General features: G+C 42.6%; 1 protein-coding gene across 2 annotated transcripts in view; it reads left to right on the forward strand.

Moving 5' to 3' along the window:
- The first annotated feature begins 1281 nt into the window (after positions 1-1281).
- The window catches only part of TEK (TEK receptor tyrosine kinase), a 122601-nt gene continuing 110994 nt past the window's right edge, over positions 1282-12888 (forward strand). The window contains exon 1 of one of the 2 annotated variants that reach the window (XM_003911626.5): positions 1282-1866. In XM_003911626.5, the coding sequence (XP_003911675.1) occupies positions 1815-1866 (52 nt within the window). In that variant the 5' untranslated portion in view covers positions 1282-1814. The remainder of the gene's footprint in view (positions 1867-12888) is intronic. The other variant, XM_009188658.4, reaches the window with a different exon arrangement.

Consider the following 12888-nt stretch of genomic DNA (forward strand, 5'->3'; position numbering starts at 1 on the left):
GCCAACACGCACAGCTAATTTTTTGTATTTTTAGTAGAGATGGGGTTTTGCCATGTTGGCCAGGCTGGTCTCAAACTCCTGACCTCAGGTGATCCACCTGCCTTAGCCTCCCAAAGTGCTGGGATTACAGGAGTGAGCCACCGTGCCCGGCCCACTGTTTTTCCTTTTTTTTTTTTCATGATGACAAACTTAAAGTCATCTCGTAGGAATAGAAAATAGCTTTTTAGTAGAAGCTCTTGGAATTTAAATTGAGAGTGAATGGAAAGATGAAAGAAAGTAAATTTATTAACATTTAATGAGAACCTTCCATGAACTAGGCGTAGTACCAAATGGTTTTATATTTTTAAGCTTCATTTATTCGTCTCAAAACACCTGGTAAGGAAGTATTTTTGCCATTTTACAGCTGTTGAAACTGAGCCTCAAAAAGACTAAGTAACTTGTCTCAGCCACACATGTGGCTAAGCCAGTATTTGAACCCAGGTCTGTTTGCAGACAGAACCTGGGCTTTTTCACACCTGCAAACTGGAAACATTAATTGGTTCTTAAGATCAGCATAGATGTGATAAAACCTGGGACAGAAATTAGTCAAGACTAGCTGCATCTGCCTTTTCCTGTGGTTGGTAGGAAAAGGAGGAGGATAATGATTTCCTCAGGCATGAAGGTTGATGATGAGCAAAGTGTATACTCTCTAATCTAATGTCATAATTCATATTGTGGAGAAATTATCATCTGGATAAGTGTAGGGTCTCTGATCTCATTTTAGATATTGTACATTCAATGGCTCTTTTCATTTTGGCCCATGTACTCTCTTTGCTCTTATGAGTACTATTTTTATCCCAATCTAATCCTGTATGTTTGTGTTTTTACACAGATTAGTTTCTAAATGTTATATATAATTTGCTTCTGAAACACCATTGCTCAATGACTATGAAATCCTTCTCATTACCAAAATCCTTCTATGCCAACTTCTTCAAGAAATTTGATCACCTTTAGATGAATTGTTAATGAAAATTAAAGCTATAGCCAGCAACATGGGTATCTTTGGGCTAATGGCCAACCAACAGGCCATCTGTGTGAAAGAAAACAGGCTAACAATTTTGGACTCTGGTCTCTTGGGGCTACGTTGAGCATTGACCTCACCGGTGCTCACTGAAATTAATTGCCTTTCAGGTTGTATTTTCTCATCACGGAAACCTTCTTTTCCCAATTCAAACCATGTGGGTTAAAATGAGAAAACAAAAGCCAAAACGGCTCCCCACACCCAAAAGCTTCTTCTGTCAGAGATCCCAGTAGCCCCGGGAGAGCTGTTAGAAGTCTGAGAAGGATTGGTCATCATCGCATACCATACATAGGTGGAGGGCTTGTTATTCTCAGTTTCCCGCCTATGAGAGGATACCCCTATTGTTTCTGAAAATGCTGACCGGGACCCACACTTCCAACAAAAATTCCTCTACCCCTACAGCAGCAGCAACAGCAGCAGCAGAAGCAACAGCAACAGATAAGTGTTTTGATGAATTGCGAGATGGATAGGGCTTGAGTGCCCCCAGCCCTGCTGATACCAAATGCCTTTAAGATACAGCCTTTCCCATCCTAATCTACAAAGGAAACAGGAAAAAGGAACTTAAAACTCCCTGTGCTCAGACAGAAATGAGACTGTTACAGCCTGCTTCTGTGCTGTTCCTTCTTGTCTCTAACTTGTAAACAAGACGTAGTAGGACGATGCGAATGGAAAGTCACAAACCGCTGGGTTTTTGAAAGGATCCTTGGGACCTCATGCACATCTGTGGAAACTGGATGGAGAGATTTGGGGAAGCATGGACTCTTTAGCCAGCTTAGTTCTCTGTGGAGTCAGCTTGCTCCTTTCTGGTAAGGTTTGGCTTTATTTTTTTAAAATTAGTATTTTTAAAAGCAGAGTTAGTGACTTCTGGGTGCTCTCCCCAAATCTCATCAGTGCTGATTAACAAGGGGTGGCTGTAGCAAAGGCACCATTTCTCTGTGAGTCTCCAGTCAATATGTGTGGAAGGATTGAAATGCAAAGTCTCTGTGGCATGAACTGATTTTGTTTCGAGTTTGTCTTCTGAGTGATTGGCCCCTGTGTTATAAACTCGTTGAGGACCGATTAAATCATCTTATTTGAAGAGATCTCCTTACTATCATGCATTATTTTCCTGCTCCTCATTCTGGAGTGTTTTTCTTACTGATTTTTTAAAGAACAAACCGGTTTTACCTGCTTTAAAGAGAATCTTCAGTAAAAAATGAAATTCATGTTGAGAAATACAGGGGCCCTATTAAGGCAGTGTATAGATTGTCACTGTTTTAAAGAGAACAAAAATGCTTTTCTGTGAAAAGATTTTATATTTATATCCTATTAAGCAAATTAATGAAATTGTAGGCTTTTTTTTTCCTTGTAGTTAGGGTCAGGGAGATTGGGGCCATTAGAATTTTTGTTTTAGTTTTAAAAATGTTTGCCATCTAGTAATTCATAAAGGGTTTACTGGCCCAATGAAGCAAAAATTTAGGCAGTTACCAAGATCGTTAACACAGGAGAGTATAGAAGCCTGTTGTAGAGTGGAGGAATGGTTGGCCAGTATGTTTGGATTTAGTGTGTTTATTGCTCAGATACTCCAGATAGTGGTGTGCCTCTGTGGCTCACTCAGCCTCTGTGACATAGGCAGAAGGCAGTATCCAAACCCCAACTACAGATCCCAAATACATTATCATTGCCATCAGTCTCTTTCCTTCAGTTTGAAAACATTCTAATTATAATGAAAATTGAATTGATATTGGAGATAAATTTGGGAAAATTCACTAAACTTCATGGATATAGGCTATATTAATAGAATTTGATTCAAGTATACATAAGTATCTGCTATATTTTCTAGATGTTTGAAATATTTTAAATATTCAAAAAAATCCAATTAAATAACAGAGCTGAATACAATTTGTTTTATAGCTCTCAACCAACATATTGAGAATTTAATATTTTTAAAAGAATGTGTAACACAAGTTGCTAAAAATTAAAGATTTTAGGTGGCTTCAGTATTTATATGGAAATTGTTTAAATAATGTTGACTTCTCCAATAATATGTACCTTTAAATAATTACCATGATTCCATTTTTGATTTTCTTTTTTTCTGAGTGCCATTATTTACCAGTGACATGAAATCTGAAACTGATTCTATACCAGGGATTATAGTGATGTGAAGCCCAGGTGTCTAGAGTTTCTCTGAGGTACTTTGTAGGTTAAGTAATACACACACAACAGTTTTCATTCACTTTTTTACCCCTAAAGCAACTATGTTATAGCACTGTGCAATACAAGCTTAGAAGAATTGTCATCAAACAAAAAGGTCATGTGGCCAAAATAGTTGCTCCATGTCTAGACCTTAGATCCTTGAAAAAAACAGCACTGCCTTTAAAAGGGAGAGGACCAAGGAGAGGAAGTAGGTCATATTCTTGTTGGGAAGGGTGACACTAGCAAGGTTAGTTTCTGAGGTAGGTCTGTTGTCTTGATTGTAACTTGCATTCCTAGTCTAAGCCTCCATGAGCCTGACTGCTCGAGGCTTGGTAATTGCAACGAGAAGAATCCAGGTAGATCATGTCCACAGCCATAGGAGCCCATTTCTCTAGTCAAACTCCTGGTAGACTACAGCAGTGGGGCAAGGCGCTTATGGCTTATAGGTTTATCTCTCTAGTCCAGTGGGTTGTTTCTCATTTCTTTTTTTGAACCAACAGACTGAAGAAAGAAATGCCACTTTTTTTCAGTGAAGGTGGCTCTGGATGGCAGAGTTGCTGGCCCATAAAATGGCTGCAGGAGATGTGTAGGTCTCAGAAGCTCCTCACAAATATTCCTAGATTCTGTTGCTTTCCTTTCTGACTTGAAAATCATTGCTAACTTCAGGTTTCAAACAGTTTCTATTATATTAGCTTTTCCCTACTCTCCTATCCTCATCAAACCAGGCTGCTCTCTTTAAAGAGTTGTATACATAGAAAACTAACAAAAAAATCACTGATTTATCATAGTATCTTCTACATGATCAACACTGATCTAATAGGAAGTCTCCAGTATCATGCCTTCATACCCCTTTTACTGTGTCACTTGACTTTTTTTTTTTTTTTTTGAGATGGAGTCTCGCTCTGTTGCTCAGGCTAGAGTATAGTGGAGTGATCTCGGCTCACTGCAACCTCTGCCTCCCAGGTTCAAGCGATTCTGTGCCTCAGCCTCTCAAGTAGCTGGGATTACAGGCACCTGCCACCACCATGCCCAGCTAATTTGTTGTATTTTTAATAGAGACGGGGTTTCACCATGTTGGCCAGGCTGGTCTTGAACTCCTGACCCTAAGTGATCCACCCGCCTCGGCCTCCCAAAGTGCTGGGATTACTGGTGTGAGCCACCACGCCCGGCCTTGTCACTTGACATTTTAAATAACAACTGGATTCAGAGATAGCAGACATCTTGTCTGGAGTGGCAGAGGAAACAGTTGTAAGGTCAGGGAAGTGCTCCCAGATGAAACCTCCTTGTTAGGGCTGGTCTTGGAAGGCTAGTGTCAGGTCTGAGTAATCAAGGGTGGAGGTCTGGAAGCTGGGATCAGAGACACCCTTTGGAATTATTCTCAGAAGGAGGAGCTTGCTTTTTTCACAGATGCTCCCTTCCAAGCATTGTCTTCATTGTTAGGTCTCAGCATTTCCCTTTCAGCCCTGCCCTGGGAGAGCTTCCTGGAAGAGTCTAGTTCTTCCAAGGCGTCTCTCCAGGAGGGAAGGAGTCTTCCAAGTTCATCTCAAAGGACTATGTGATGTTCTCTGATTTAGGTGGGTGGGCTCTAAATTCTTCTGAAATTATCAGTTTGCCTCCTGAGCCTCTATCTCCCCAAAAGATACCTGTGTGATTGTATCACCTGCTTATTCTCTGTAGATGGCTTACTGGTGAGCTCACAGAATCAGGATTTAGAGTGTTCTAGGCTGGAAGGGTGGAAAACAAAAACAAAAAGATACTGTTTCAAAATAGACAAATGTCAAGTTCTGTGTTTGGGTTTAAGAAATAAATTATGTATATTTAATGTGGGAGAGACCCGGTTTGTTGAAAGTTCTTGTGAATGACACCTAGGTTTTGGGGATACACAAAACTCATGGAAGCCAACATATGCTCTGCTTGCTAAAAAGGTAATGTATAAACTGTAATGTGTTGCATTAGCAGAAATATAAAGTCCAAATCAGAAATGGTAATCACTTCACTTAAATCTACTGCTTAGAGCACATCCATGAAACACTGAAGACCTGAGAAATTTAACAGCAAACATAGCAGGCAAACTGAAGGAGGAAACATGGATTATGAAGTCAAAGCCCAAATTTGATAGCCATAAGCAAGTTATTTAATTTCTCTAAGCCACATTTTTCTCATCTTTTACGGATGAAATACCCATTTCCAGGGTTGTGATGAGAATCAAATGTGATAATGCCTGTGAAATGCTTAGCCAGTAAGAATGCTCTTAATAAATGAAGCTTGGAACCAGATGCGGTGGCTCATGCCTGTAATTCAGCACTTTGGGAGGCCAAGGCAGGTGGATCATGAGGTCAAGAGATCAAGACCATCCTGGCCAACATGGTGAAACCCCATCTCTACTAAAATACAAAAATTAGCTAGGTGTAGTGGTGTGCACCTGTAGTCCCAGCTACTCGGGAGGCTGAGGCAGGAGAATAGCTTGAACCCAGAAGGTGGAGGTTGCAGTGAGCTGAGATCACACCACTGCACTCCAGGCTGGTGACAGAGCGAGACTCCATCTCAATAAAATAAAATAATAAATGAAGCTAGTGTAATCAAAAGAGAAGTGTTACCATGAGAACTACTGTGCTAGTCAAGACTGGACTGATCTGCCCCAGGATGTAGGAGAATCATTAACATTCATAGGTGCTGTCACCTACAAAACCGCAGCATAATCCAATCTCAAATTTTGTGCTGGCCAATTCCAACTTAATAAACCCAAACACTTTGCCAACTACCCATCTACCATCCCCTCACTTATCCATTTATCACTGTTTGTATCTTGTCTGCTTCAACCAGGCCCATCTCCACAATCTACACTTTCTTTCCTCTTGGCTCTTGTTCATGCTGTTCCATCCATTTAGAAATGACATCTTTCATATCTACTCTGCAAACACAATTCAACTCAATTTGCCTGGGCCAACTCTTCCTCCTGATATTCTTCTCCTAAGTTTAGGCTCCTTTACCATGCAGATTGTGTCTTTGAGCTTTGGGCGGCCAGATTTAGCCCAATTAGCCTCTAAATCTCTCACAACAGATATTATTTCTTTTCTCATTAGTACATGTATTTAATATTTAGTAATTTTTGTTGAATGGAGTTTTATGGTCACAGTAAGAAAATGTTGGTACTTCACAGCAGACCTGAAAGGAAAAGAGAGCATTGTAGAAAGGATCTCAGTAATATCGAAATAATAATATTACATTGGGCCAGGCACGTTGGCTCACACCTGTAATCCTAGCACTTTGGGAGGCCGAGATGGGCGGATCACGAGGTCAGGAGTTTGAGACCACCCTGACCAATATGGTGAAACCCCTTCTCTGCTAAATATACAAGAGTTAGCTGGGCGTGCTGGCGCGTGCCTGTAATCCCAGCTACTCAGAAGGCTGAGACAGGAAAATAGCTTGAACCCAGGAGGCGGAGGTTGCAGTGAGCCAAGATTGTGCCACTGCCCTCCAGCCTGAGTGACAGAGCAAGATTCCATCTCAAAAAAATAAAATAAAATAAAATAAAAAATAAATAAATATTAGGTTGGTGAAAAGTAGTGACAAAAACTGCAATTACTTTTGCACCAACTTAATAAATCAATTTTATATATCTTGTAAATGATACTCTCAAAAGTTTAGCTTATATTAAACGTTTGATGTAAATAAAGTTGAAAGAAAGTTTCTTCTGTTAGGCATGAAACATAAAAGATACACTCATAAAAGTGGGTCTAACCAGGGCCTTACTTAAGATGAGGTATTGTACGATTGTTGAATATTACCTATAACATATGCGTATTTTCTATTCAACAGATCTTTATTGAGTTATTGCGTACCAGTCATTCATTCATTCATTCACTCATCTATCCTTTCAACAAACAAAGACTTATTGAGGGTTTCCTTTGAGCCATGTACTATCCTGAAAACTAGGAATATAAATAAGGATGAATCATTTTTTCCCCTTGCTAAGCTCACATTTTAGTGGGAAAAATGAATACAGGCAGATGAATTGTAAAATGTTGTGATAAATGATTTAATAGAGATATTACAACAAATAAAGGTATTTACAAAATCTGAGCTTTTCAAGGGCTATAAAAGTTTTTATTGGGTCCAATCATACAAAATGAAATTGCAGCATCTGAATTGAGCATAAAGGTCTGGTGCAGTGACTCACACCTGTAATCCTAGCATTTTGGGAGACAGGCAGACGAATCGCTTGAGCCCAGGAGTTTCAGATCCACCTGGGAAACATGGCAAAACCCCATGTCTCTACAAAAAATACAAAAATTAGCCTGGCGTGGTGGCACGTGCATGTAGTCACAGCTACTCAGGAGGCTGAGGTGTTAGGATTGCTGGAGCCTGGGAGGTCAAGGCTGCAGTGAGCCATGATCATACCACTGCCCTCCAGCCTAGGCAACAGAGCGAGACCCTGTCTCAAAAAAACAACAAACGAAACCAAATTGAATATAAATATTTAATTAAATGTATAAAAACATGGAATGTCAACTAAAGAAAATGAGTAGTATTTTGAAAACAACTTGTAGGTTGATTTTTCTCTCTTTGCAAGAACTCCTAAATAGTTGTGAATATTGCCAAAAGTTATGTCCAGTTATAGTTATCAGTTGCTCATAGCCAAATGATTTTAAAACCAAGATGAAAAGGGAAGAAAAGACTTCCCATTAGAGAGAACAACCTATACGAAGGGGGTGCGTATAAAATAGTAGGGCAGGCTTGAGGAAGCTGAGTGAAGCTGTAATGTAGGATGAAGGTAGAGAATTAAAGTTGGGGTCAGATCAAGAAGGGCCTCACAGGCCATTTTAAGTAGCTTGTAACTCATTCTGTACATGTTGAAATTTAGCAGCGTGTTTGTTCCATCATGTCATATATCAGATTTAAGTCTTGAAAAATTCACTCTAATAATAGTTTTCAGGATGGATTAACATGGTAGAGACCATAGGCTGAGACCAACTTGGCCTCCTAACATTCCAGGCAAGAGGACTGTGAGGATAACAGGGGGCGTGAGAGAGGGTTAGGAGGTGAAACTGCAGGAATTAGTGATTGGTTGCATATGGAAGGTTGAGAGGGAGGGAGGAGAATAAGTCATTGCTCCAGCATTCTGATTTGGATAATGGTGGTACCATTCCATGTGCTGGGAAACATGGCAGAAGGAATTGGCTGGAGATGGGCTGGGATAGGCAAATTATTATTTTGTTCATGTTGATTTTGAGGCTACATGTAAAGGAAGGGTTTTTTTTGTTTGTTTGTTTGTTTGTTTGTTTGTTTTGAGATGGAGTCTTGTTCTGTGGCCCAGGCTGGAGTGCAGTGGCACAATCTTAGCTCACTGCAAGTTCCACCTCCCAGGTTCAAGTGATTCTTCTGCCTCAGCCTCCTGAGTAGCTGGGATTACAGGCACCTGCCACTGCACCCGGCTAATTTTTGTATTTTTAGTAGAGACGGGGTTTCACCATCTTGGTCAGGCTTGTCTCGAACTCCTGACCTCATGATCCACCTGCCTTGGCCTCCCAAAGTGCTGGGATTACAGGCGTGAGCCACCACGCCCGGCAGTAAAGGAATATATTTGTCAAAATTTGGCTGTCCAGATCTGAAACTCAGAGGAAGGGGATCGGGCAAGAGATTGAGATGTAGAAATCTTTGGTATATGGTAAGTGAAGCCACGGGCATGGATATATTTCAAGATCGAAATGAAGGGACGAGAAAGAGCATATACCCAAAAATTTGATGAAGAAGAAACAGGTAAGGATCTGACAGGAGAAGCAAAACCAATGACCTTCCTATCCTGGGACTTTAGAGAATTGCTGCTGTAGCAGCCACGGAAAGAAAATTTTTTTTTTTTTTTTTTTTTTTTTTAAGATGGAATTTCGCTCTGTTGCCCAGGCTGGAGTGCAGTGGTGCGATCTCGGCTCACTGCAAGCTCTGCCTCCCGGGTTCACACCATTCTCCTGCCTCAGCCTAAGCCTACCACGTAGCTGGGACTACAGGTGCACACCACCACACCTGGCTAATTTTTTTGTATTTTTGTAGAGACGGGGTTTCACTGTGTTAGCCAGGATGGTCTCGATTTCCTGACCTCGTGATCTGCCCGCCTCGGCCTCCCAAAGTGCTGGGATTACAGGTGTGAGCCACTGCGCCCAGCTGGAAAGAGAATTTTAAGAAGACGACAGTAAGATAGGGGCAGCCGAGTGATAGCCTCCGGGCCTGGCAGGGGAGCACCAGCCTGCAGGTGTGTTATTTTACAGAGAGCCAGCTGCACCAGCAGCATCACCAAACCAGAGCTGGAAGGGAGCACCTAGCTTCACTCCTGGCTTTCAGGAAAGGGAATGTCTAAAGTTGCCTCCCTTATTTTTGGAATTTTGAACTGATAACCCTATTCTTACCCATCTGGCCAGACAATTCCTTAACTCGCATTACACGTGCAGAATGAGTTTTAGATCTAGCTATGACCGCTTCCCCCAGCCCCACCCCCATTGCCCCCTGTTGTTCCTTCAGGAATCTGATCATCCTTCCCAAAGGCTGCAGGAGCAGGTGTGAAGACGTGGATGTGCCAGATGGGCAGAGTCCTGACACTTTTCAACACATCTGCTGATGAGAGGGAGTGCATACCCGTTGCTTGGTAGTTTCATGTCTCACGTGGTATGGGTGTGACAAAGAGAGGGAGAACATTTGGACTAGCCAAAGGAGCCAGTCAGGCATGGGGTTGAGGGGCATCGTGGGTGGCTGCCATTTGCTCTCTGCTTGTCACAGCCCCTTGCCCAGGGCTTGACCAGTGAGGTGTATGTGCTGGTCACACCCATCTCAGCAGATCTGTCAGCTTTCCCGCTTTTGTTAAAGGGTGATATCATGCTTCCTGGGGGGAGCACTGGAAGACAATGCTCAGCCACTTTCCTCCAGATACAATAGGCGGAGTCAGGAAGGCAGTATTGACATTGCTGGGGCTGGGGAGGCACTCACTGCTCTGTGGCCATCAGATGGTGAACCAGCTTAACCTTGGCACACAGGGCCTGGGCTGTGCAAGGCGTCTGGCTGCAGAGCCAAAAGGGACTCCACCCTGGGGACAGGAGTGCTTTAGACATCTGGGAATCTGGGATGGGCTTCAAATTCTGATCCCTGTGTCAGAAACAACCACAAAACAATAAGTACCAGTAATAACAGAAACGACTACCCTGGGTTGAATGCCTCTATGTGCCAAGTGTTAAATATGATTTTTAATATTTCACAACAACTTTGCACAATAGGTATTATTATTTGTTTTTTTAATAGATAGGGAAACCAAGGTTCACAAAGGTTTAAGGTTAAAATGTGTAGTGACTGGCCAGGCGTGGTGGCTCATGCTTGTAATCCCAGCACTTTCGGAGGCCGAGGCAAGCAGATGGCTTGAGCCCAGGAGTTCAAGACCAGCCTGGGCAATATAGGGAGACCCATCTCTACAAATAATAAAAATATTGGCTGGGTATGGTGGCACACACCTGTGGTCCCAGCAACCCGGGAGTCTGAGATAGATGGATCGCTTTAGCCGGGGGGTTTGAGGCTGCATGAATGTCGTGATCATGCCACAGCATTCCAGCCTGGGCGACATAGTGAGACCCCATCTTAAAAAATAACAGCAAAACAACGGAAAACAACAACGGCGGCCATCCGTTATTTTGGATGTCTAACATTCCAAACTTTCAAGAACTGCCATGCTTTCCCTCTAGGTGATTCTGATGGGTCTGCCAATCACTGGTCACAGAATGTGCCAGCCAACTAACAATAGCAGTTGGTTCAAACAGAAGATGCACAACCCAGCAGGGCCAGTTAGACTCTTTCCCTGGGAATTTACGAACACTTTGAAAGCAAAAGGCTCTCTTTCTTCACTGTATCCCTGGGGCTACCAACTTCGCTGACCACTTGGAATAAGCTCGTCTTTAGTACGAGAGACTGAGGCCAATAACAAAACATGGAACCAAGACAGGCACTCTGATAGCATTTGAGCCCTGGGTCCGAGGATTTTCAACACCTCAGCCCTGCCTCTTCCAGTGCTGTGAGCCAGTTTCTTTTATTTGTTCGAGCTATTTTGAGTTAGCTTCTGTCCCTTGGAAGTGAATCATCCTGACTGACCGCATGTCTCAGTAGGAAATGATGGAGACAAGAGTTACAGTGAAAAATGACCTGAAGCGAATCCTGGGCTCTTTAAAACACTTCACTGTGCTGCCTTCCAACTAGTGTTTCATCGTCACCTCAGGCTAGTTCCTAGAAAATGAAGCTAACAGCATTTCTTCATGTGGTTTTGGGGAAGACTTTTTAAAAAAATAACTTAAAAATACTTAGAACAACGCCGGCGCATAGTTAGCACTCGATAAAAATCAGGTGTTATTAAGGTTTGCTTATAAATGAAATTGATATCTTGTATGTTACCTTATGCTAGTCCTTTCAAAGCACATTTTCATCCACGAGGGCAGGCAACTCATATTCCATGCAGATGAGGCTCCTGGCTTCCCTTGGTGCCCTAAGCCTGGCCTTATAGTGGGGACAAGGCGAGAGAGGCTTAGACCTGTGGGTCCTTGGGCTTCTGTAAAAATGTAGAGAGTCGGGTGGGGAGATTCCGTTCTGTTTCTCAACCAGATTGGGCTCCCAACTTTTTTCTTGCCAGCCCCCAGTTTCCTCTCATTTCCGGGTCTCAACTGATCACAGGCTCTAGGATGATTTGCCATTTGAAGGTTCCCACCTCATTTATCCCAAACCTATTGATTCCTCTTTCTTGACTTTTTTTTTTTTACTTCAAGTGGAATCTGCCTCACTTGTGACTAAGCTTGTTGGATTTTTGGACCCATCCTGGTGTCTGTGCACGTGCATGTGTGTGTGCATGCACATGTGTGAGAGAGAGAAATAGCTCTGCCCCCATTTCAGCACATCTTAAATTGCACCTGCCTTTAGTCTCAATTCTACTTTGTGTCCAATACCCCTTGCATCTGGAAAGTATGTTATAATCTTCTGGGGTTGATTTAAACATCCACCTATTCATCATTGCTCCCACTTCAGAATCAAAGAAGAGGGTGGTGGTGGTGGTCGTCGTTGCTTGTGGTCAGTAGCTTTTCAGGAGACAGTCTTTGCCTACCTCACCAGCCTCTCGTGGTTCTCAGTCCCACATACTATGATGGAAGTGTACTCAAGTCATACCAGGCTCTTTGCAGTTTCCAAACATTCGTGTTCAAGCATTTGTGCCTTTGTGTATGCTGTCTCCTCTTTCCAGCATGCCCTTGTCACCTCTTCTTCACCTGCTTTACTTATTCATGATTAGAGGTTTAGCTCAGGTGTTACATCTTCTAAGAAGTCTTATTTAACCTCCTTGCATGGATTAGGGCCCTGCCTTAGCCTGAGGTAAAAACATGGCCTGAAGGCCATGGCATATCTGCAGGTGGATTGTATGGGATAATGATCCCAGCAAGCAAGAGTGAGGGACTAGGGGAATGAAACTCTACAAGGATGCATTATCAAGCTGTCTGCAGCTACAGACGCCTGGTGCTCCAGACTTTCTGAGGAACCTTATGAAATGACACTTAGAGCTTCATCTGCGAATGGGGCTGGGCGCGGTGGCTCACTCCTGTAATCCCAGCACTTTGGGAGGCCAAGGCGGGCAGATCATGAGGTCA

The sequence above is a fragment of the Papio anubis genome, chromosome 13, assembly GCF_008728515.1.
Source record: "Papio anubis isolate 15944 chromosome 13, Panubis1.0, whole genome shotgun sequence".
Classification (NCBI taxonomy): Eukaryota; Metazoa; Chordata; class Mammalia; order Primates; family Cercopithecidae; genus Papio; species Papio anubis.